The 25,949-nt window shown below is 39.1% G+C and overlaps 2 protein-coding genes across 9 annotated transcripts in view; one reads left to right on the top strand and one right to left on the bottom strand.

Annotated features, from left to right (window-relative positions):
* Ets65A (DNA-binding protein D-ETS-3) overlaps positions 1 to 25,949 on the top strand; it is a 149,072-nt gene that overhangs the window by 114,380 nt on the left and 8,743 nt on the right. For all 4 annotated transcript variants that reach the window (XR_015534565.1, XM_087346598.1, XM_087346599.1 and 1 more), the window contains 3 exons: positions 9,293 to 9,340; positions 13,083 to 13,272; positions 22,441 to 22,649. Coding sequence is in view for 3 of the 4 variants with exons in the window: in XM_087346598.1 (XP_087202724.1) it covers positions 9,293 to 9,340; positions 13,083 to 13,272; positions 22,441 to 22,649 (447 nt within the window). In the remaining variant the exon portion in view is untranslated. The remainder of the gene's footprint in view (positions 1 to 9,292; positions 9,341 to 13,082; positions 13,273 to 22,440; positions 22,650 to 25,949) is intronic.
* Positions 6,469 to 11,197, bottom strand: LOC147874263 (uncharacterized). Of its 5 annotated transcripts, none has more exons than XR_015534568.1 (4): positions 10,857 to 11,197; positions 9,189 to 9,497; positions 7,041 to 7,605; positions 6,469 to 6,955 (listed from the first exon to the last, which is right to left on the bottom strand). XR_015534568.1 is itself a non-coding variant. In XM_087346601.1 (4 exons), the coding sequence occupies exons 3-4, from the start codon at positions 7,403 to 7,405 to the stop codon at positions 6,907 to 6,909; spliced, it is 366 nt and encodes a 121-aa protein (XP_087202727.1). In that variant the 5' UTR covers positions 7,406 to 7,605; positions 9,189 to 9,497; positions 10,857 to 11,197; the 3' UTR covers positions 6,469 to 6,906. The 5 variants fall into 5 exon arrangements, 2 of the variants coding, with proteins under 2 accessions (XP_087202727.1, XP_087202728.1); XR_015534569.1 differs by having other exon boundaries at positions 7,079 to 7,605; XR_015534567.1 differs by having other exon boundaries at positions 7,517 to 7,605.

Below are 25,949 nucleotides of genomic sequence, written 5' to 3'. Positions count from 1 at the left end.
TCAAAACGTCACAAAAATTTTCAAGACGTTACCTAACCTAACAAAATCCACTAAGCAAACAACCTAACCTAACCTACCCTAACCCAACCAAATCTAACCTAACCCAACCTAACCAAACCTAACCTAACATGTCGTAACTTCATCTAACGTATTGCAAAGTAACCGAGCCTTAAGTTACATAACGTAAGCGTGCCGAAACGTGACTTAGTGACCACGCGTGACAAAGCGTGACCAGGCGTGACCTGCTTTGTCCTCGGACAATGGATCACCATATGTGTCGAAACGTGACGAAGATTTACAAAGCTTTCGATTTCACTGCGCTACACATCACTAGAAGATTAACACTGCAGTGAGTGTTAGTTAATTTTATCTTCTACACAACTCTTCGGTCCTCTTCCAATTCTTCCACTCCTCACAGACCATCGATTTCTGACATCGAGTCTTCACTACCGCTGCGGCTGTCCACTCCATTATCTTCAATTGTAATACTTTTAATAGCGTCTTTGATTATCCCTTTTTGTTCATAATAAATTTGTTCTAGTTTTCCACATGCTGACATACATTCTCCCATTCCTCTTGCCCAATTACTTCGAATCCCTAGCGACACAAATTCTCGACGTCCTTAATTTTAAATGGTGTGTTCTTGTTTGCAACCCATTGTTTTACATCTGCACAAATAAGTTAAATGGGGTTTAATAATACTTGTGCTTTGTCTTATTTAATTTCGATTAAATCGTACAGTTGAATTTTCAACTCATTGTCACAAAATGGGACGTTTATTTCCAATAGCCAGGCTTTCATTTCGTCCTTCTTTGATTAAGACGTCGGAGGTTTGCGTGTCTGAGTGTTGTGATACGAGGCGTTATCAATGACCGGGAAGGAGACTGCAACGAACATGTGTCATGTTGTTAACAGAGCATAGTCACAAGACAACAATTATCAGGCTTCTACACTGATGCACTGACACAGACTGTACTGACCTACGGAAACTCCTTCCTTCATTGAGTGGTCCGCATACTGGGCACTACCTACAAGATCAGCGGCCATAATCGGTGGATCCACTTCTACCATGTTTATAGGAATGGGGAATAATAACGGACTGCTTCCACACCTTTCAGCATTGTTTAATGGTAGTCAGTCCCTGCAGTGGACGTTCAATTGTCATAAAGAATGTTATTATCATGCAGCATCTTGGGAAATCCAGAGTAATTTGGTGAATACATTGGCTTATGAATTGCTGGAAGTCCTATTTGTACTGTAGAATATAACTTCTCTCCTTGATGCGTACCGTTTCTTATCTTCTGGTAGAATCATTTCGTGACTTTGCCCGAGGGAGTACGCGCTTCTCTCTCTGCCATTATTCTTCTCGCCACTGCCTTGAGGAATGACGTACAAGAGGCTTTGCACTATCTCTGGTCAACCATAACCTACAACTTGAGAACAGCTACAATAGAAAGGACTGAATCGCGTGACGTCACTCTAAAGCAACAAATGGTCTGAAGAGGAATGTTATTAATTGGGCGTTGTCCATTGTGTTATTTGTCACTGAGAAACTACTGAATATCGTGAGTAGGTTTATATATATCTCCTACTCCTCCTCCTTCCAAACTTGCGTTCTGCGAGGGAACACAAGCATTAAACAAAAGACGACGTGTGGGAAATCTTCATTTGCTGCTTGAATAAATAAAAGATTCAGGTGATGACTTTCCACCTTCATCCCTTACACCCAATCGACAATCTAAGGAAATAAATGCAGTAGAGTTTCGCAGGTCAAGCTGCTTCACAGATTACAGCCGGAAGATACGTCCTGTGAATGTACGACAATGAATTACCTACGTACACGTGTATTGACTCAGAGAACCAGAGAACGCCAAAGGAAAATGTGGATTGATCGTGAAGTCGGAACAGGCAATACTGTTTATTCCATGAAGTGCAGAAGACAAGAAGAATTTTTATGATGGACTGTTTCTAATTTATGTTTGGTAACGTCATATTTGAGCTTCGAGTAAAAACAGATAATAGGGCTACGTATAATTTATCGGCAAACCTACACAATAGGTTTAATTACGCCTGACAAATTGTCGTGTCGGGTCGGAATACCGAATTTCATCAGACTCCTCCAGTAATTTCTGAGGTTAAACGTGCCGATAAACACAGACATTTTATATACTTTGTCCAAGAGCCCCATAGATGAAAGAAATATAAAAATCAGCTACAGATATTTTGCCTGTACTGTACCTGATTCATAATGGTCACGGCTTGAATTTCCTTTTTCTTTGCTGCAGGCCCTGCAGGGACTCGTTATTACATGTGGCCCTTACAAGAAGCGTGATTGTCGCCAACAACACTCTACCGCGCCCCTTATGTTTAACTAGCAAACCCCTAAATAGACATCGAGACAGACATTAATTGACCGCTTCAACCCTTCTGTTTGCACACAGCTTCTGTGATCGTCTCTGAAAACATTGTCAGAAAGGAGGTCCTGAATTACGAATCATGCCATACACTGTCATGTACAGTAGTCTAGTCTACTCTAACAGAATACAGTACAATGTAGATGAAGGTAACAGTTAGGAAACATGACGTCTATGTTGTTTGACGATTCTGTTTCAACTTTAAAGGTTATATAGCGTCAAATAAAATCTGAAGATCTTAAGAATGAGTAGATGTTCGGAAGGATACGCTCGTGTCTATTTAAAGGTACTGACAAAGCAGTAAATTGGAAAGGCTGTGAAAGATAACTTCTCTGGTATATTTTAGGATTCTGTCCCGGAACTTGCATTGACAGACTGAAAGAATCCTTTATCAAGGTTAGCCATCTGAAATGCGGCTCACGTAACTTGGAAGTGTTTAAAATGTTTCGACCTATGAAGAATGAAATTGGAAATTCAGGACGTTCCATAACACGAAATTTCTGATTTATACAGTTGACCTAGTAGGCCTGTCATTAGGATTGTGAACTCAAGTAGGTTTTAATGTGATGGACATGGGGTGACAAGTTTGCAGGATAATATTAAGGTGGATGTTAGGGTAAAAATTTGTGAGGTGGATGAAACTGTTCGAGGGTCTTGTACATTTGTTAGTTTTGATATTCGCGGCGTTGAATCTTCGTGTTTTACTACCAGAGATTCAGTTATATAATTGTATATAGGCTGTTCTAGAACTATAAATATTCCTGTATGACAGATGTTAAGTAACCGAAACTTAAAATTTCTGTAAAGTACGTGCAGTTCAGTTTCGACAGTTGTATTTTCATTCATCTCCCGAAGTAGTGTTACATCGGTAATACGTGTTCGTAAGAGACTCGTTCTTTTTAAATTATACACTGTGTCTGTACGGTACCATCCAACAGCGTTAATAACTCGGATACACCATAATATCTATGCAACTGAATAATGCAACATGTCGAGACTACTTTCCTGCATCTTGAAGGGTGTCTCGCCCTTATTTATGCATCTATTCGTGTATATAACAAGCCTGGTGCAGCCCCTGTTGCAAACCTTCTGACTTCTGTAACGTTTGTTACTGCTAGTGTAAATGAGTTATTTTAAACGCTAAACGATTTGAGAAATTATAGTTACGACAGTTAAAATTAAATGTCACCAGTAATTAAAATTTGAATAAAAACATGAAGATAACCAATAAATTTTCTTGAAAATGTGGGAAGTTAAAATGGTTGGGAAAGACAGTAATAAATAAAAATTACGAAATGTCCTTGAAGAATGCACGAGTTTGACAGGCCTGGTGTAGGGGTATAGTTTCTTCTGTGCACCTTTAAGGGTTTAAGACCGTATCTGCAAGGCAGTTCAAACATGTAGAAACGCCTGGTACAGTCAGAAGAACAATGCGTGGGTCGTAACAGGATAAATCCATTTGTACCTGTTGCGACCCACTGTTGGTTTAAAATAACATTATCCATTACAAACGCCGTCCCCACATGTTATTTCGCATAAAGAACGTGTTGACACAACCTTCCGTCCACAGCTCTATGCCTCGCTGCACTGTTAATAAGGCAGGCTTTTTACAGCCCCCCTGGGCCTTTTGTTCACTCATTAAACAAAGTTTAGCTTTGTACTGATCTGCACGGCTGCTCAATCTCGGTCATCGATCGAATCAGCCATCAGACTTTCCGAATTGGTCCTTGTGTTCTTAATTGTTATTTTGACAGTAGTCAATAATAGGGATGGTAGACTTGAGACTGTCATTAATTGTGTTTATGAAAATGTTGTTCCTCAACTATGTATTATTTAGACTGTTTTTGTGCATGAGCTTACATTTTATGTCGTGTGACAATTTTATTGTACGACTAGCTAAGGGGGTGTTCTTCGTCGGGATTTGTCTCCAGATAAACTGTTCTAATATATATTCCTGTTGACAAACTTTATATAATTTACAGTCGTGGCACCGCATAATTATCACTTTTCTGCTAAGCAAGGAAACAGAAGTGAACATAGACCGCTTTTGAACTATTAAACTGGTTATGGTCGCGTAGCAACAAAACCAGAGATGAAGAAAACCGGAACACTGTACAATAGGATTTTATGTATGGGACTATTAATTTATTAAAATAATTATTAAATTCGATTTGAGCTTCATGCAAAGTAGGCATTATAGGCCCTATTGAACTGTTATGAATCGAAATTAAATTTTCTCTATGTACTTAAATATAAAAAATCTGTTTCGCATTCGACAATAATATGTTAAGTTCCCTGAGAGAAGAAATAGCCATAGGTTCTCATTTTTGGTACGTAACGTCAAGAAGAGTTCACAGGGGAGGGAGAGTTTTGAAAGTTGTTACTGGGTAATTACGTGCATCTATCTTCCGCTGACGTTAACAGGTAGTCACAACGAGCTATTTTAAATTTCCTTTACATGAGTTTTCTTTGGGCTGTGATGAATTATATCATGTGGTTTGTTCTAAGGGTTAACCTACCTAATACACACGAACTTGTGGAAATACAATTTAATTTTTATAATATTAAAGTACATTTATTCCCGTAGGTAATCGACTTGAGTTTGCGGTGGTCAAAATCGTGTAGTCTTTCCTTCTTGTCTTACACTCTGCATGACCTCGCGCTTTGTTTCTTTTCCTATCTATTTAATCATCATTTATGTATTTTAAAAAACTTTGTGTGATTTCTTATAGATTGTCGTCCAGTTTTTAGGTCACCCTAATCATTGCCTAGCGCCTCCAGATTTAGAAAAATAGTACAGGGACTCTTTATAATTCATTGTCACATGACTTAGAGATGAGGCCTGTCATTCAACTCAAAGATTAGACTTGTTCCGAGTCAGAATTATTTTAGACGCAGCGGATCGTTTAGAGATTTTATATGACTCGTTTTACGGCGGAACAGCCAATCGCAAGGCAGGTCAGTGCGGCGGGGAAGAACGCGGGACTTATCCCCGAGCGAGATCCGAACTCGGGAATCCTTGTTCGAGCAGTTCATATCCGTACGTGCGGTCACAGTGAACGCTTTTAATCAGCCATCAAGCACACGTAGTAAAGCAGTAACTCCTTGAACAAATCTCCTTCGTTATGCATTCGGAACCTTGCGTCTTATTGTTCTCCCTTTTCCTTTCATCTTCAGTTTCTTTCTTCTCCTGCCTTGTATTTCGTATCTTTTATATCTGGGGAATGTTTCATGTTATAAATCTTATTTTTACTTCTTTCTTAAATTTGACTTGTCACATTTTGCCCTACTTTGTTTTATCTGGCACTGTATCGCCTTTGCTGTCTTGCCAGGTGTTTAATTTGCACATGTTTCGTTTCGATCTTGTTTATGTTGCATGTTTTTCTCCCCTTCTAGACTCAAGATTGTGTTGTCTTTCATTCCGATCTTAATCCTTTAAATCACAGTAGTATATACCACGTCCTATAAGATTTAAATTCTGTATTTTACCCACATAATGGATTTATGTATTTCGTATGATTTTCAGAATAAACAGCGATTATTTTCTTAAACAATACTCGCAGACTGGTCCTTTTAATTGAGACGCATTGTCTTCTCTTAGGGGTAGGAACTTAAATGTTACGTAATATGTAGATGAGCTTCGTGTTTCAGATGGTTAATATGCTTCACTTTAATCTTCATTACTCTTTATATTCTTCGTAATTTTCGGTCCATCCGTTACCCCGACTTACTTCATGAATTTTTTATTCTTCTGTCACTATATACAGGTACGTACGTAATTATACACACACCGATGTATAAATATTTTTACCCATTACCCTTCTAGGTTTGAGCATGACAAAAAATTTAAAAAGAAATATCTGGCTGTCCACATGTAACAGTTCCAAAAGACCGACGTCACTTGTTCCATTCTCAAAGTTCAGGAGTCGCGTTATGGAGAAAGTTCCAAGTGTTATATTATCCTGTATCATGGCACACATTTTTTCTTTTCTTTATGTTGTCTGTTTGTGCATCTTATTTTATTTACGTCGTTGATTGATGTAGAATGTTTTGGTGAATTTGTTATAAACTTTATTGTTGTCAACTCTATTGAAATTAATTTTATTACAACAAATTTATATTATTTTGAATGTTTTGGCCTCAAGTAGGCCTGCTAATCTGCCATATAATAGCGTGTACTGAAAGGCTGACTTTTCTTTAAAAACCTTGCACACACGACGTTTCTCGTCTTTTCTTTCTTTCTTTCATTCACTTTTAGACATACATTCTTATAACCAAAAATATCCAATAAAACAAAATAACTTTTATTCTTATTGCCGATGATTCAGATTTATATGGTAACCAAAATATAGCCAATAAGTTTGGTTTATAATCTGTCTACTAGGCCTGTTATGAAAAATGTAAAAGTTAAAAGATTACACCATGAAGACGCGAGGAGAAGTAATGGGAGCTCAAGATGCATGCGAATTGTCAGCTTTAAGCTCTGGCTGCTTTACCTTCGGTGCCTTTTGTGCAATGGGTGAGTGGGCCCCGGAGCTGGTCTGCGGAAAATTAAAATGAAAAATCATTAAATGTTACAATTGTAATATCATTTGTTACATACATATCCTTATATGTTGATCTCACTGGTTGGCCGGTTTGCATATGTTCGGACGTTCGTGTACCATTTCCTACCGTCTCCGTGGGCACGTTCCTCTTTCATTGGGATTGGGCAGTTTATGTGCGCTGTGTGCATGATGGTGCTGGAAGTCAATCGAGGGCTGTGTGCTCGGGGCGTGGTGGTCCAGGGGGATGAAGGGAGGATTACAGTCATCAAGCTCATGATTCTCAGGTTGCTCCCCCGTGATGGGTAATGGGGGTGGAGGAGCAATTATTCTCTCCGTCCAACAAAATGGGTCGGGCCCTCTGGCGCTGCGCTTGTACTGCTGAACTGGCAATGCGGCTGGCGTCGTCTTGCTTTCTTTTGTTTCGGCTGCATTACTTATTGTCATGATGTGTGAGTTATTTAGGATTATGTTATAATGTCCGTGTGTGTGTCTTCTTTCCTACCACCGTTTGAAACAGCCGTCGATTTGTCATGAACCTTGGTATGGAAATCGTACCTTTTATTCCCGATCCTCAGTAATACCAAGACGGTAACTGTGCAGACTTCTGAGGTTGCTGCAGCACTAACAGCTCTTACTGTAGGGTCCTGAAATATTAAGACCTTATTTGTTGTAACACTTCAGTAAAACGTATACTTCGCTTTTGGATTTATGGTGATAATTAAACATGTCATGTAGTAATGTTTCTCCAAATATTTGGGCTGTGTATAATTTATCAATCCCAGTAATTTGTTTGTCGTAATAATTTTCAGAATAATTAATTTTTTACACTATCGTAAAATTACTTTTCAAACAACACGTATAATGTCGACTAAAACATAATTGATAACGTTTTGCTATCTCCCAAGCTTCAGAAAGCGTTTTACGGTCAGCGGAATTTAATGCCCTAAGTGTCTGCATTATGTAGGTTATTTCAGGATCTAAGCCGTCATCATGGGGGCCCTTCAGCTTCGCTTGAATCAGAAGACCTCTGCAGTAGGAGAAGGAGAGGGAAACCAGCATCCGACTGAATTCCACAGTTGAACATTTTGTTTACAGGAAACTCTTTGGTCCAGACATTTATTGACTCAGCTTTTAAGGTTAGGCCATTTATGAACCACCTCACAAAATAATTAACAAAATCAATCTGTAACTATAAAGTATCACTTTATTTGCACAAGTGTGATGGTACTTCCTGTGACTCGGTTCCTTGGCATATCCGCAGTACCAGATGTAATTACTGTACTGACGTAGCTCTCTTTCAGTGCCTTATTTGTTAAAAAACCATGCATAGCTTGAGATTGATATCTGTCTCCTCTTTTTACCCCACAATAAAAGTAAATTTTATTTTACACTTGTTCCTGAACGGTTGTCTAAATGATTATTACAGAAGTATATCTCACGCTTTTTGTGATAATGTAGACGTAATTTTGTTTATCTTTCTTTATAGTTACGTAGTATGTAATACTATTAATATTTTCCATTGATATGACAGTGTATCCCCCTCCTACCTTAATTTCATGCCGTTTGAACCTGAACACGAAGCTTACGTTGTAAACTTTTCACGACTACAAAGCTTATCCGGTAGTACTGCCCCAGGGACGAGCTTCTGTTTCCTGCAGTGCAAAACGTCCTGCTGTCTCCCTCAAGGGATAAATAGCAAAGTGGGCAATTGGCAAAGATTCGGCCACATCGTAAGGGAGTTGATAAAATAATGTTAGCGATTTGATTACTGACGGACAAATGAAGAGAAATGAGCGTCCGTCTCCCATTGGAGGGCAATATACCGTAATGTGACTCAATATGATTTCTGATGTGGCGGTCAGCTGAAATAAGTTAACAGTATTAGTATAAAACTAGTGTAAAGTGAAAATGTAACAAGTTTCGAGTACTTAAACAGGAGAGCAACAGTTCTAAATGACGAGAATCCTATCTGCCTTTCAGCTCAGATTCTTGGGTATTCCAGGATTCAGTCTGAAGACCATAAGATTTAAAATTTATAAAAAATATAATTTTACTTCTGGGTTTATACTGGTGCGAAACTTGGTCTCACTCTTAAGAAGAAATGTAGAATGATGGTCGTCCCAGAATAAAGTGATGAGAAGAATACTAGTAGTGCTTGAGATGGCGTAAAAATGTAGTGAAGGACACTGTGTGTTACGAAGCTTCGTAATTGCTGCTCGTCACTTACTGTTGGTGTGATTTTCTGGGAAATCTTCTATATTTGAAGCGGATTCAACTGGCTCAGCATATGGTTCGGGCCAGGCAACTGATCACAGTTCCGTCTGATTTCAGATCCGTACCAGATGTTCGGTCCGACCAGCAGTCGACTGGCAAGCTCAGGTGAGTCCTAGCAGGATGTTTGCGAGTCAGCAGACAACGACGTGTGGGTTAGAAGTGTGTTGTGTTCTTAGAGTTCAGACCAGGCAATTCTATGGGAAGAACAGACGTTCGACAAAATTCGCGTCGTCCTTCGCTTATTTGCTGTGTGTATTTTTACCTATGTACGACAAAAGAAAGTAACATAGGTGTGTTGTAAAAAAGTACTGATAAACTGGTAGACCATAAGGTGTTTTAGGCGAAATTATGCGCTTGAATATAACTTCACGAGCACTGATGATTATTCAGCTGATTAAAGAAATCTCGGCTTGTATGAAACTCTGAAGATCGTTACCGTGTTCACAAGAGCTCACAACTGGTATCTGTCTTCAACTGCTAACCAGGCCTTCTTTGTCAAGTTCCAAAATTCCCGCTACATATCTAGTTTATATCGTCCTCCGTCGTTCCTTTATATTAATAGTACGAAGCAATGCGTAAATGTACGTACATTAGGCAGTGAGAGATAAAATCAGAAAGAAAGGTTTGCTGGTGCGTAATGCGAAATGGAATACAAAATTATGTTCAGAAAAGGCAAAGGAAAAATACAAATTAGGTTATTTAATCCTAGATGGGAGGATAATATTAAATTCAGTCTTACGGAAATAGCATGTGAGGTGTTGGAGGGGATAACGTGCCTGATCTCTGAACCTTCGGTTACCCTGGAAGTCAGAAAACTTCTTGGGCAGCTGAGTACTTATTAGCTTGTCGAAAAGGACTCTACCCATTTAGTTAGATGGTTTCGGCTTTTAATTTCAGTTAGTTGCTTAGTGTTGTTAATTTACACTGTTTACTTTAGTTTATTAATTTATCTATTTTTTACTTTCGTCACTTGCACTCTGCCCAGTCCTTAATGTAAATGGCTGCTGGTTCTACAGGAATTTGATTCCCGATAAGGGCACGATTTCTCACCTCAGCCTACTATTTTCTGTATTTCGGATGAAACAATTGGAACATGAAACTGACTTCCCATCTCCATGTGGTTACCGAGATTAACAGTGCGTGACGCTTTCCCTCCACTCCCACTATGCGCCTTCATGACCTGTCACAGGGCAGCTTTCCGAATGTTGACCGCAAGTGGATTTTACTTTCCCTCGCGCACATGTAATTCATTCTGCATATAATTACAGAGAGACACTTGCCTTTCTAGAAATGAGAAAACTTGACTTGTAAATTTACCCCTGGGACATATCAACCCCTCACAAACAAATTTTATGCTGTCTGATCCGATCATGCATGTTCACGTGTCCTGAGGGGGTTGAATTGTCCTTAATTAACTATAAACCACGCCTGCAAAATTACTTTGTCGTGTGGCATGTGGGAATTGTGCTCAACCCCACCCCACCCAACACTTTTTTGTTTCCTAATTATAAGGGGCAACTGTTTTGAATCAACCGATTTATGACAGATTTCCGCCTTTTCTTAGTCATGAAGCATTAGTTCAACTAAACATACCTGAAAAAGATTTGTTTATCTTACGCACCTGTTTTTTTTTCTGATTAATGATGGATTTGCGTTTCAAGGGCGTTGCAGTGTTTGAACGTTTCTATAAGAGAAATGGCTGAGTAATGAACCTAAATATACCTAATTTATTTCGTATGTTACTAGAATTTTTTGACGTAAATACGTCTATATTTTAGGGTCAGTGTCATTCAGCAAAAGGTGGAACGAAAAAGTGGAACGAAAAAGTGTAACAATGGTTTATCAACAAATAAACAACAATGGTTACCTAGGAAACTTCATCTGTTTATCAACAAATCGACAATAATGGTTACCTAAGGAACATCTATTTACTCGGCATTTTTGTTACCTAGGAAACGTCATCTGTTTACTCGGTATTGTTTTTACCTATAAAACATTACATTACATTACCTTACCTTACATTACCTTACCTTACCTTACCTTACCTTAACTTACCTTACATTACCTTACCTTACCTTACCTTACCTTACCTTACCTTACCTTACCTTACCTTACCTTACATTACCTTACCTTACCTTACCTTACATTACATTACATTACTTTACATTACATTCAGCTACCACAGACCCATTTTAAGCGTAACTAATTCAAGTTGATTAAGCAATGTCTTAATCAAATTTATCTCAATTGTAAAGCATGTATAAAGGAAATATTTAGAATAAAGCCAATATATAAACTTCCTTTCCGTATAGACGTATTTACGTCGAATTCTCCGGAACCGTGGTTCCACTACCACTTTTTCTTGTTAAGATACAGCAACCCGTTCTGATGCGCAAGACGAAAATCGTCTTTAAAACACTGAAGTTTCGGTCTTAGAACTCTGTTATCGAGTTGTGCTTATCAGCTCGTCTCTCGTTTCTTGTGTCCATTATGGATATCAATATTATAAACAATTTATTTACATATTATTGTTGAACGCTCTATGAAAATTTTGCACTAGGTGTCTTTCTCCACTTTATTGTGTCTTCAGAAGTGCCAACATGGCGGTTGACCGACAAAACTGGCTCCATCTGACTTCAAATTGTGATGGGCATTTAATTAAACGTAAAATAACAACGTAACGGTCGAGTGAAAATTTTTATTACGATAGCGGTAACTAAACTTCACATGTGAAATTTTCATACAGGTGGTTCAGTGGTAAAAAAAAGTAAAGTAAAGCTGTCCCACTATACGCCATGTAGACGCTTGGGGGGAGTGGAGGTATAGCTCCTACTCATTCTTGACCTCGTCTCTAGATGGGGGTGAGTGGTCAGCATCACGCCCCGGCCGGCTTTACCCCCGGGAAAGGACCCCGGTACCCATTGGATAGGAGGCTGGGTGGGCCTCAGAGCCGGTCTAGACGCAGAGGCTAGAGGAAATATCCTCTGCCCCCGTCGGGGATCGAACCCCGGTCGCCCAGTTTGTAGCCAGTCACTATACCGACTGCGCTGCGTCTGAATTTTATTAGGAGGTATCAGGTTTGAATGTTGGTCGACGGACAGACAAACCTAACTATGAGTTTCTGTGATTATACCACCGCTTACTTACATATGCTTTACAACACATTTTAAATCCTCGTTTAGACCTCAAATCTTACTTAAATATACCTATATTCTTAATCAAATAAGTGACTAAGCCTTTTACAACACCTGTATAGCCAAATGCCTAACTATTTACGTGGTTGGTAATGGAAATTGCGAAGCTGTTTCATCCTTTAATTTCAACTATTTTACCTCGCCAGTCATAAAAGTTTGACCCAAGTTTGAGAATATCTGGGAGATCATGCCTTTGAAATTTCTCCAAACAATATGCATCTAGGTCAGAAGCACTTGAAACGTAATACTCAGTAAAATTCGAATTGTCGTATTGCAGTAAACTTTTCGGCCTACTATGACTTTTCGTTGTGTTCACGTAACAAGAAACTTCAATGGTACATGGAAATGAACTACTCTGAAACTGGTGCAGTAGTTCCTGAAATGATATCGTCTCCGCTCAGTGCACCAAGTTTTACAGTGTTTTGTTGGCGTATTCAAGTGGAACACGAAACTAATCTTATCGCTCAGCGAGTTTTATTGGCTTATTTAAGTTTAATTTATGTAAGTGACCACGGCGTGCCAACCAATATTCGATTCTCGTAACTGACTTGTAAAATTCTTACTTTCTTACGAATTGTGGTGTTCGGGGTTGTGAAGCCGTGGTTGCCAGTAATCTGAGTTGGCACAGTGGTGTTACATGGTGTTTGTTGCAGGCTCAGGACAGATCCAGCTATGGCAGTTCTTGCTGGAGCTGTTGTCCGACTCGTCGAACGCCAACTGCATCACGTGGGAGGGGACGAACGGGGAGTTCAAGCTGACGGATCCCGACGAGGTGGCCCGGCGCTGGGGCGAGCGCAAATCCAAACCGAATATGAACTATGACAAGCTGAGCAGAGCGCTCAGGTGAGTATACATTTTTAAAACCATTGAAGGTAACCCAAGAACTTGCTGTCTGTTTTAAATTTAGTTTCATCCAGTGCCGAGGTTTAAGAATGCGTGGAGATATACCTCCAATTTCCCATTCGTCAACATGACGTGGAGCTCAGATAAGCCCCAGGGACAGTTACTTTTATCTTCAGTACCACTAACAGTGTTACTTGTAAACATAAAATATTAACCTGTATGACCGACTGCTGCTAACAACCGGGTTATAATACTAGAAAATTTCGTATATTTTTTTATTTGAATTATGTAAGATGACAGAGAATAACTATCTACCTAACTCCATTGAGCAGACAGAGTACTTGTTGAGAAGCTGCTAGTACGCTCAGTTAGTCAAGAAATTTCCTTTTTATGGAACACGAATATAAACAATAACACGATACCCGCACCTGTCCTGAGTCAAATTAATCTAACTCACCCCCGCCCTATTTCCTGAAGGTAAATTTTAATATTATTCTTCCATCTACGCCTAATGGTTTCTGCCCTTCAGGCTTCCAAGCCAACTATTGTATGCATTTCTCATCTGCATCAAGCGCTCTACATACCCTGCCTTATCAGCTTCCATCTTGATTTTGTTATCATAATAATATCTGGGGAAGAACACAGTTATAAAATAATATACCCTAAAAGTTTAATAAATGTCTATATGAGAAGCAAGTGTTGGTAGCTGAGTTGGTTGTTGATCGTTTGCTGTTAAAGGATTTTTAGCTCTTGAATAATATTTATGTATGTGCCTGTTGTACCGCTGTCATGATAATAATGCTGTTTAGGGATTTCGTGCCTTATTATGTAATATTTGTGACTGTCTACTTTAGATTTTGCCGTTATTAATGACGGGAAGACCTCCTGTCGGACACCTTCGACAGGAGAAATTAAAATAACCTGTGGGAAATAAAAAGGCTTTCCACAGCACTTTTTGATATATGCTGTAAGGCATATGTATGGAACCTCTGACTCTTGTTATACAGATGAACGGAAAAATAAATATAACTACAGTACAGCATGCGCCTTATTTTGCAGAAACGAATGAAATATTTAAGGACATTCACGCTGTTTAGAGTAAGAAACAGTTCTCCTTACATTCTGTTAAATACCATATCAACAATTACTGAAAAAAAAATTCGCTATGTACCCTACCCAAAAAGAAAAAAAAATGAAATTCGATTTGAGCCTCATGCAAAGTGGTGTTTATATTTCACAGATACACGCCAAATTAATTTTGCTCTGGAAACTTGGTGCAGGCCCAGTTTGGGATATGAAATATGCAAACTGATATGACTTCTTGTGCGTTGAATTTTGCAAGTTGCGCAAAGAAATCAGTAGCCTTCCTGCAGCAGTCTGAAAGCGGCCCCTGCTACCCTGCGCTAGGCCAAACGCCTCATACATACGTCGGAGAAGTGGTCGATGCTGCACGGCGATTACTTAAAATATCCAACATTTCATGCTGCGATTGTCGCTGTCAAATGTTTGGTTAACTGTTTATTAATATCATAAAACGATTACTGTGCACCACCATAGCAGTGAACAAAAAAGAATTAGTTAACATAAGTATATATTAATGAGTTATTTACAATAGATAAACAATTTAATTATGTCAGTACAGATTACTTTAGGAAATACCTGGGCGGATATCGAGCACTTTCGATAGTTTAATTTGAGAGAAAATGGCAGCTCCATAAATATCAATATGCTACACACAATAATATTTTGCAAATTTTTTGCTGAACAGACTGAATGAAATTGTGTCTGCTCAGACAGTAAAACGTAGATGACATTAAAGTGCATTTGTTTCGTGTAGTATATTAACAATTTCTTTATAGCCTTTTGCAATTACGATATGAGAAGGTCATTGTGTAGCTGACATAACTTGGTAAAGAGTTTTATGTGACAGAGTAGATTAAAACGAATATCTGGATATTAAACAAGAAACTAGATGGTTATAATTTCGTGACCAAATAGTAAATTATTTTACTGTTCAAAGTTCATACTTTCTGCATTGCAATATATATGAAACAGTGTAGCTACAAATTTCATATGTTAAGGACGATCGATATTCTAACTGGTTAATACTGGGGAAGTTCTGAGGTAACATTTTCTAAATGTGTTTTATGACTTTTTATAACTAATTGGGTTTGATGTTCTTGGTTTTCTGATACAGATCTTGTCAAGGTAACCGCGTTATGGATAGCGTGTCACACTGCACAGAGCCATAACTATTTTACCATGCATGCCTTTAAAATATTAACCATTCAGAGTATTGGTATAACTGAAAATTTAAAGATTTTAATAATGTATGTCTTATACACCAGTACGTTTTATGATGTGCCGTTTCGGTGAAACATATACAAGTTTCATTTCATCTTCGTGTAAAGCAGGAATTCTGTTAGGTTTAAAATTAAACTAACACAACAATTTTCGGCCAAGACCATGAAACCAAATTTAATCGAAATTTGTTGAGTAGTTTCTTAGATGAAGCTCGCAGGATTGCATGTTCAGGTTGCACTGAGGTCGCCTTAGCGCTGGGTCCTGCCGTGTTGAACTTGTTTCACTGCCCCTCCCGAGAGACGTCTAGGTTCGACCCGGAATCTATTAGGAAACCGACCAGGAAGCTGTCGTCTCCGGTTCTGTCTCTTCCCCACTGATCCCTCCCAGGCCGCCAACACCCAGACACGGAACACGTTCCTGCTTCTTCCTTCCCCCACGCAAACACAAGAGTAACATTAACGGGTTATCTCAGCAGTGACTGTAATAACGACTAGGTTCAGTCTCATTATTAAAGTGTTTGCCAACAGCAGAGCCTATGACAGGCAAACATTAATAAATATATGTATTATCAAGCACAAATTAACACGAAACTAAATTAAAACAAATAACTAATTTTAACACAGTTCTAAGAGTTTCAATGCGTTTTAGCATAAAGAAAAGAAAAAATCATTTCTGTGAAAAATGTTCAAAAATCTGCATATGTCGATTGTAGCAATGGCTCGCCTAATTACAGCACTGCTCACTTGGAGATGGAAAATTCTCTTGTTTGCCTTGTAGGTACATGAATACCAACACTGTCCTTTATGGAATGACAATTTATTTCTTTTTATATATCATCTTGACACTTTGTTTTCGAATATTCTCAGTCTATCTTATTCTGTAGTGTACTGGACTGATTACAACTAGAAACATGGATGACGTCAGTTAGATAGCAGTATGCATGCTTAGTATTGTGTTTCTAGCTACAGTGAGCTTAGTCTATGACAGTCCAAGTTTCACGTACATATAAAACAATATAATACATTTGTTCGGTATATTTTTATTTTACGCTTTTGAAGAGGACGCAAAGATTATTATAATTTTAACTGAATGGTGATTACAATTTGTTCATCAAACCTTAGTAATGGGTCCTAAGTATAACATAAACTCACATATACGGAAAATATCTACTGTCCCGAAGGCTTCTAGACCACAATGGTATCAAGTATTCCCCAGTAATAAGTTGTCCCCCGAGGACATTGCTTTTCGTTACAAGGCATAGTGTGTAGTTCCTTTCCCTGAACAAAAAACAAATGAAATATGCGTCCCATTTTAATTTCGTAATAAGATTTGATTGTTGCATCGCATGTTTCGTATCTTCCGAGGATCGCGCCTGTTCCCTGACCTTTCGTTATCGATCTTTTATGACAAATCGCTCACCCAAGATATTCCCGCTGCTCGAATTTTTCGTAAGTAGAACACCTCAGGGTTCTATTTATAGCACTGTATTGTGCGCGCTTAGCTGGGTGGAGTAGGAACCAATTTGCACAAACGATCGCACAACTGTATCGAAGTTGTCAGCACTGTTTGTATTTTAATTTTTTTTTTAGAACGTGTGCAACCTTGGTAGAAATTGACTTGAAACAAAGTAACACAGAAGAACTAATACAGAGGAACTAAATATCGGTATGAAGAAAGAGACGATGTAGAGTATTATAGTTCTGAGAAACCTTACCGTTCAACATTAAAAATATATTATAAACTGTAAAAGTGGTTTCCTGCTTTAAATGAAGAAAGTAAAGTGTTAATACTTAAGAACAGAGTGCTACTGTTACTACAGTCGTTTGAAGCCATTAAACTTTTGGCCTTTCATTAAAAAATCTGATTTAAACCAGAAAACATTTTGTGTACATGAATCTTCCTCAAATTGAGGCTTTTCCTGTGTAAAGGATATTTTCAGGACGAGTTAGTGATCGAAACGTAATGAAGTTTGAAAAGTACTGAAAGGAGAAAGTGAAATCCGTTTTCATTAATAAGCATTAAAAGATAATTTAAAAAAGAACAGCAAGTATCTCTGTCTGCAGAGAATCGTAATAAAGGACAGATACAAAAATGCAGTTTTAAGCCAGACATAACAGACGAGAGTAACACCAGTTTATAAATTGCTCTAATAGGATGTCAAAATTACATGAATTAACAGTTTATTTCATTCAGGAAAGGGAAAAATGAGGGAAGAGCGAGACAGGGCCGTTTGTAGCTATTCATTTTGTAGAGGAAGCTAGCTGTTGAGAACGCTGGGTGCTTGAACAGACTGTGATTGGTGCAGATTGTCTATTAGCGGTGGTTCAACCCCCGATAATTCAATTCGCACACCCTCACACCTCCTCACACCCCCATTAATCCATGATCGTCACCAGCACAATGCAAAATCCGTCCAAAACATCAGACGAGAATCGATCCTGTTCTGTACTTCTGGAGTAGGACTGAGTTTAGAAGTAGGTCCGATAGATACGCTGTATCAATTTAGCAATTGAAGTCCGTATCCTTGGATCGAACTCGTTGTCGAGTTGATAGTACTTCTTCGTGCTATACGGAAGGTCTCTGGTTCAAATCTGGACCCGAAGACTGAATATCCTGACAAATATTTGGTGGTTTTCCTCAATTCCTCCAGGAAAATGCTGATGCAGTAACGTAAATTAGGCCACGACTTCATCCTTCTACAACTCGTCGTTCATTAATCGTGATATAATTCCACGTTACTAAGTGTAAGCTACTTATAGCGTCGTTGAATAAATTACAAATAATTAAATGTATATTTGATACTCAGTAAGAAAGGCTTAAGTGAATACACAATGTGTTTGGAGCTTGTTGCATCAGTGCGATCACTTTGAAACCTTTGAGATATTGCTAGACTTCCACCGCACTACTGGGCTCTAGAACCCAGAAAACAGACATCTTCATACTCGCCGCATTCAGGGGATCTACCAAGTAGAAAGAATACATGCCCGCCGCTACACTGAGATGAGATGAGAAACATTAGTAATTAACAATTATGTTATGACGTCACAAGTATGATCGTGAACGAGTGGCAGACGTATGTCATGAATTGTGAACGTCGGAGGTTCAGGGAGACAAGCTGCACTCTGCTCATCAAATGCTCGGTACAAAGAACACGCATTTCGTAATTAGAAGGTTTCGTGTTCAGTCCTGGGCGACTCGGGTTTGCCACGATCAGCGTTCTTATCGCGATAAATTGGGTGTAAGCTCCCAGTGGCTTCTCCGTGCGTCGCAACATTTCAGAAGACAGCCATCTACGTTTTAATTCAGTCCGCACTATCACACCCTGTCTAACAAACGTTTACTTACTATTATCTTTTATCTGTACCCAGGCCCTCCAACTATCTCTTCGCTTGAGATTTTGAAACCAGGACGTTCTATAGCCTACATATAATCCCCCTCTTGTCCCATAATTATTGACTTAATACAACAGTTTTAGAGCAAAAGTACAAATTATCTGTTTTCTACAGTAATTTCTTACATCGTCCCTGTTAGGGTTTCTTCGCCAAATCTTTCCCGTTCATCCTACATGACAATTTTTTTTACTCGACGCTAAATAACTTTCAGATGAAATGTCGTCGTTAAATAACTTATGATCCGAACCGTTTGAAACGAGTTACTTCTTATTGGCAAGTAATACTCAAAGAAAATTTCCATTTTACACAATGACAATAAAATAACAAGTCACTTATAGCAGTGGGCGACGCTAGTGTCCCCTGTTGCAATTTCCACTCTGGAATAAAAAATGAATTTCGTATCTTGATTGTATCTCCTCCCTTCATCATCACATCGTGTATGAGGTCAGTGGAGAGGGTGTCACTAACGAAATGCCGACCCCTGCTTGGTCCACTTGATTTGTGCTAGTTAGCTCTTGATTTTGCTTCCCCGTCTCTTCATAGGGACTGGCGTCGATTATATGCCCCACTCCACCCCCCCGTTGTTCGAGACATGATTATCGGTTTCGTAGTAGGGAGGTTCTTGGAAGGATTCTCAAAGGTCTCTGTCCTTAGACCCTAAAACATGTGTTGCAGGTTGTAGATACTCGAAAATACGCTTATTATGAGTATTAAGTTTTCACTTTCCAGAGTTCATTTTCGAATCGGTATGTCGGTATATATGTATGTATGTATGGTCTAGCGGTTACAACGTTGGCCTTGTAATCCTGGGGTCTCGGGTTCGATTCCCGGCGGTGCCCGAATTTATAACTTGTGTTGGGCAAGGCCGTGGTCTAGGCAACACGGAGTTTTCCTCCGGGGGCTTCCCCGGTTTCTCCGTGGCATCCCAACAATTACTCCATTCACACACAGAAGAAGGCAATGGCAAACCACTTCTGGATCATCTGCCAAGAACGTATATGAACAGGTCCCAGTCCGAGAAAAGGATGGAAGGATCATGTTCATATGGACCTGTCGTCAGACAGAACACTAAATAAAAAAAATGTCACACACCGAGTGTGATTGTGTGTATGTGTGCGTGTCTGTGTTATCGCGTGTATTGGACCTATGTTACCAGCTAAACTGTCGTAATTAGTCCGAGATTTTTGTAAAATAAACAGCATCGAAACAATTGCATTGCTTATTTATTTGTGACTGTCATCTCAGAGTTTACGTGTTTGATCGAAAGTTGATAGAGGAATTAATGGAGTTCAGAATTTGGCCATCCTTGGCCTATAGATCGGAGGACAAATTGTAAGCGTCATAATGGTGTAAAACGACTGACTGACCACAGTTGCAGTGATAGAACTGTTCGCTTTCTGTTTTAATCTAAATTTTAATGATTCTATTCGAATGAAAAAAAGAGGGTACAGGTGTACAGAGCGGATCTTGTTCAATTAAATACTCGTGCAGTGTACACTGGCAGGGAAAATGATGAACAGATAATGAGGGCGCGCAACACGTGTGTGTGTGTGTGTGATTGGCATTGACTGCGGATATCCGGAAAGGAATTAATGTAACATAAAACTGTTCACTCTCAATCGAAAAAAGAATGAAGAGCGCTGGGCTGATATTTCAGCAGATTAGTATCTTTCTATGCGTGCGTTGATACATCTTTGTGTACTTGCTGTTTTATTCAGTCCTGTTTCACGTATTTTGAAAACAATTCTAAAACAATGATGACGATTATATTGGACGTAGGAAAGATCCTGAAGTCTATTCTGAAACTTGCCCCTTTTATATGTTGTGTTTATTGCTATAATGAAAACGTTTCGAAGCGTTGTGAGACTGCAGAAAGACATGACTATCACAATTTTCTCCGTGATACAGGCTTTACTTTAAATGTTTGTAGTTGTTCAGCTGGTCATGAATTGCGCGCTTGAGTTGTGTCACTGTGATTAGTTACCGCTGTCCGATCCATCCTTGAGCCAGCTAAATCTAGTTCCCATCCTCATGTATCCTTTAGAGGGTGGATTCTGATATTATTCTCCCACCTGTATTTAGATGTTTTAAGTAGTGTATTCGCTTGGGGCTTACATTCAGAATATCTTGTGCGTGTTCTTAACCATACGTGTTAACAAACAATATATTAATAAGTTGATTATTAAGGCACGGATATTTGACCGTGTTCTTCTGTGTTGTGCTGCATGGACCTGCGATGGGCTGAACATCCAACTAAGAATTCCTACAAAATGTCTGACAGTTCATAATTTCAGAAAGATTTCTGAACTTGTACAGAGCATAAGGCCTAATTCGTGAAAGCTGAAGAAGAAGAGCTTTAAGGAATAGATCGATATGTGCCGTCCATGTTTGTAATTGATTGATTAATACGTAGAGTGGATGGCGACTGTGTAACAATTCATTTGGAAAGGAATTCCCCTAACCTGAAATGCCTGAGGCTACATTCGTAAGAAAGGTGAAGCCGACAAGACATGTTTAACTGTGTACAGATTCAGCTGTCTTCGACTGCTTATTCAACTTATTTGCAATAAAATCAATATTACATTTTTAGATGGTTTTTAAAATTTACCCTGTATGGAATTTTGTGTTCAGATTTAAGCTGGTATTCGTAGTGTGACAACGATTCCGACGTCTCGAAGAATATCCCTATTATCAATATGTGAAGTTTCCAAATTATCACTTGCGATGTTGTATATAGCCTTACCGATAATTTACTGTAATCCAAATATAATGTTGAGAAAGGTAATTGAATGAAAATTATGAATTAAGTAATCTTTCGTCTTGAATTATGTACGTCCGTGAGATTGAAGTAAGCCCTGAGTGAACATCTTATGAATTGTATATAACAGGCATGTTAACATTTCTTGCTTTTTCTCCATGTTGTTCTTATATCTTGTAGCAGAAATACGCCCTAAAATTGCTAACGTGTAGGGGAATATCTGATGTTGAGTAGGAGGTGTACTCAGTTTTTATTTAGCCTATATTTTGTTAAATATCACCATATCGAAAAATGTATCCAGTAGATGGTAAATTCAATTAGATCTGTTTTATACTATATATAAAGTACCTCCGTCCAATTTTATTCTTATCTTCACCTTTGCTATTATTTCTAGTCGACCATAACAGTTTTGACGGTTCGAAATTAACCTTTTTCTATCGATTCTTCGTTGTTTGACAAACACTTAACTCATATTGTGATCACTACATGACGTCAAGTCTGTAAGTAACTGAAAGTTAGTAATCTGGAGTATTTTGTGTCGGCCTATTCATAAGATTGTCATCATAAGTTAGCAGTTCTGTTATTTAGTACAATTTATTTAAAGAAACCGGAGGACGATTGACGGGCGCTGTTGGAAGTGCCTTATATCGTGTACCAGCTTTTCGTGCGATGAATCGTGTTTGATTAAAACTGGTGACCGCCGCCTGTGTGCAGGTACTACTACGACAAGAATATCATGACCAAGGTGCACGGGAAGCGGTATGCATACAAGTTCGACTTCCAGGGGCTGGCAGCGGCGACGCAGCCCGCCACAGCGGACCCGGCGGCCTACAAGTACCAGTCCGACCTGTTCATGTCCAGTTACCACCATTCGACCAAGCTGAACTTCATGAGTCCACACGCCGGTATCCCGTCATCATCAGGTCAGTGGCCTTTCTCAGTTGCTCAAGAAATTTCGTAATCCGATGGGTCATACTTGTAATCACTAGAGCCCAACTCTCGACCTCTTTCCTACAGGCTTCCAATTCAAAATGTTGTATTCATTTCTCATTTCCATAACTGTGTGCTACTAGCCAATTAATTAAAAATAAAAATGTTGCTAAATTTGTAGCAGATTAACTAGCTAAGGAACTTAACAACCTGTCTAACATAATAAGAAATAACTGAATAATTTAGTATACAGGTAGGACTCGAATGGGTTAGAATAATCCTACTTATTAAAATAGTTAGGTCTTTACAGCTATGACTCGATTTTATGGAATTATTTCGTGCACTTACTACGCGAAGTTTCAATGGTTATGCAGCCAAGGCTGGATGACGAGCACTCGTGTGTTTTCTTTGGAATCGGAGCAGTGTTGTTATCTAGCTCCTACTTCTTTCGAGCAGTTGCTGCATGGATCAATAGAATATAAACCCGTGTTCGCTAAACATGCGTAGCCTGGGGTCCTCATAGCAAATAACGCGTTAGTCTTCTATTCTGCCGCCTTCTTATCTTGTCTTCTTCGCCATCTTTTAACGGCTTCTATCGTAGCTTCTTTCACGATAGCACTGGTACGTTTAGGACAAGAGGGGCCAAACCACCATCTGAGTTAGTAATGCATTATGGCTTTCACGTAGCTTAAAGGCGTGCTGAATCTTAAGTTATTCGATTAGACGTTCAGTCCTTGGGGATTTTAGAGCCTTTTTTGTATATCCTGCTTGTAATGGGGAAGTACAGATTTGTCTTCTGAAATTGTCGACATTTTGCTTGTGAAAGTCGCATGCATGTGCGCTGGAATTTCCATTTGTAAATAACCGAGTTCTGGATACTTCTTTTGATACTTCCTTTCCTTTAATCGATTCTGTCGCTGTGGAGATATTGGCAGAAATTATATTTTAAAACATCGTAACTTACGTTATCACACCTTCCTTATATTGTAGCAAACATAACCTTCTGGTTTCATCATTCATTTGTCCTCTTACGACTCTGGGACAAATTGGTATGTACGTTATGTCAGTGTATGACAAATTCCTTCGAATTTTGGTCCAGTTCGAAAACAAAATTAGGAAAACATATGCTTGTTTCGTTATGCCCGTCCGTCCGCAAGTGACGGAACCAAACTACGTGTTTGATCTTGAAGATGGCTGTCTTCATGATCCAGGAGATGATGATGATGTAGGCAACAAGGAACTCTGCAACGTTGGTAAACTTCTACCAGACTACACGGCGTAACAATGCAGAAGACAGCCATCTTCGGACTTAGAAACCTGAAATTCTACGTGTGTGATTTTTATCGGCTTGGCAGACCACAAAATTTTGTTGTGCTGTTATGGTTAAATTGATGATAGTATGTTTTAAGCCATATAAATAACAAACTCAATGTAAATTAAATCACAATTACTACAGTATGTTATTAAATGTTCAGTACCATATTAAACCCTTCTTAAGGATTTGGTCTGGTTATAAAAGTGGCCAAGGAGCGTATACGAATTTGACAGGCCTGCTCTATAGTGTCATATAATTTCGCCAAATTTTTTTGCAAAGGAATTACACTTTTAAGCACTGCGTTGTGTAAGAGCGAAGTGATGAGCGGTGCTAAATTACCGATCTGTATTCTGTTCTCACTTACACGTATGCGTATCGTAGATTTATAATCATTGCCTCTTTGCCGGATTAGTGACGATAGCAGATAGCCTAACAAATTGCCATAAGAAGAGCCGCAAGACTAAGGGAGGGGGTTGAGCGGTGAACCCGGGCCTCTTTTGTTATCTTCAACCCCTTGCAGAGTTATATGAACGTAATGGAAGCCAGTTGGCCATTGTTCTGAGGCCCAACATTGAAATGTCTCTCAACGTATTTTCCAGTGCATAACCCTCAGTCAAAATGTGTGGAGGCTAGCTATAGAATTCTATGGTCAATACAAACCTCCCCCTGCTGCTGTTCCTCTAAAAGGGCAATAGTTTTTGGATTTATATCTTATGGTCGCCGCGCAAAGTGCGTTGTGTGTATGAACGCGTGTACCCATTAAGCTAGGCCATGAAAAGACCCCGTTGTTCGCATATTATCATACGTTATCTGAATGTAGCTGCTTAACAAGCTTAGGCACAATAAAGAACAGTCACAATGCGTAGGATCAAGAACCTTACTTTAGCAGTTGATAGTCCCTCAGATGGTCACGAAATCACATTTAACCCGAAAATTCATTCCGTGGTCACCAGAGCCAGCAACGGACAGCAGGTGCATCCAGCCAGCATTCCCCCCCTCCCCATGTTTTATTTAAAGCCTATTTTGTTGTTATCCAACCGTCTGTCCCAATACCTTCCATTATAGTGTACTGCAGAAATATACGAAGTTTAGAAGTGCCAAAATTTGATGACATTCAGTGGCAGTTCATACAGAGGTTTACGAATACAGTTAATTGTATCTGTGACACTGAAGAAGGGGGACAGACGGTTTAGTATGCATTGTCATGCCAGAGAGAGCTATTTACAGAGCTCTTGAAAGTGTTCCTCGAGTAGCTGTCTTTGAAATGCATGGCGATTCCTGGTATTGGCAGGCAGGCAGGCACATCTCCGCCCGCCCTGTTTATTGTACTACTCATTCAAGTGACTGTAAAATCACACGCAGTTGTATATTTGAGCGTCCAAGTGTGTAGAGGGGGAGCTAAGCTGCCAGCACAGTCATCTGTCAATCGATAGTTCGCAATTTTTGACGGGAGGGGCTACACAGATAAAATAGGGTCGGGGTCATCAGTCACTCCAGCGGTCACTTTGTCCGAACGCAATCTCGTTTCTGAAGAATAATAAGAAAAATAATAGGCAGAATAATACTTGTACCCTCAAATAAAACTTTATGACTTTCTTTTGTGGGAATGATGTATTTTCTGGCTAAACAGATTGGATTTGAAATTGGTTAGTTGCTTTGGGTAATGGATTTAACGTATCCTTCGTATTGCACTGAAGCTAAGTGAAGTATTCGCTGAGCCTTGGGCCTGTTACCGATTTAACCTTGGTAGAGGTGCATCGCTATAAAAAAATACATGACAAGTTGAATGTTTTACAGTAAATTTTAAATCAGAGTATACATGATAGAGAATTTATGCAACAAATACCCTGACTTTCTTTCAAATTAGTTGTTGGTGTTTATAATCCCATAACACATTTATTCCAAATCCTCTAGCCCACATTATCTAATTTGTCCTAAGCAGTGTAAGTAACTTTGTTACGCGTCACTCTGTAAACAT

This window comes from Zootermopsis nevadensis, unplaced genomic scaffold (genome assembly GCF_977971745.1).
Source record: "Zootermopsis nevadensis isolate Lab colony 2312 unplaced genomic scaffold, Znev_1.0 Znev_ptg000010l, whole genome shotgun sequence".
NCBI classification, from domain to species: domain Eukaryota; kingdom Metazoa; phylum Arthropoda; class Insecta; order Blattodea; family Termopsidae; genus Zootermopsis; species Zootermopsis nevadensis.
Note: the sequence above shows the minus strand (reverse complement) of the source record. Positions and strands in the feature narration are given on the sequence as shown.

What these genes read in the sequence shown, in the direction of transcription:
- LOC147874263 (XM_087346601.1), bottom strand. Translation starts at nt 7,405, where the DNA reads ATGACAATAAGTAATGCAGCCGAAACAAAAGAAAGCAAGACGACGCCA. An exon ending in GGAACGTGCCCACGGAGACG is followed by an intron (nt 6,956 to 7,088) that starts GTAGGAAATGGT and finishes AATTTTCCGCAG; the next exon opens with ACCAGCTCCGGGGCCCACTC.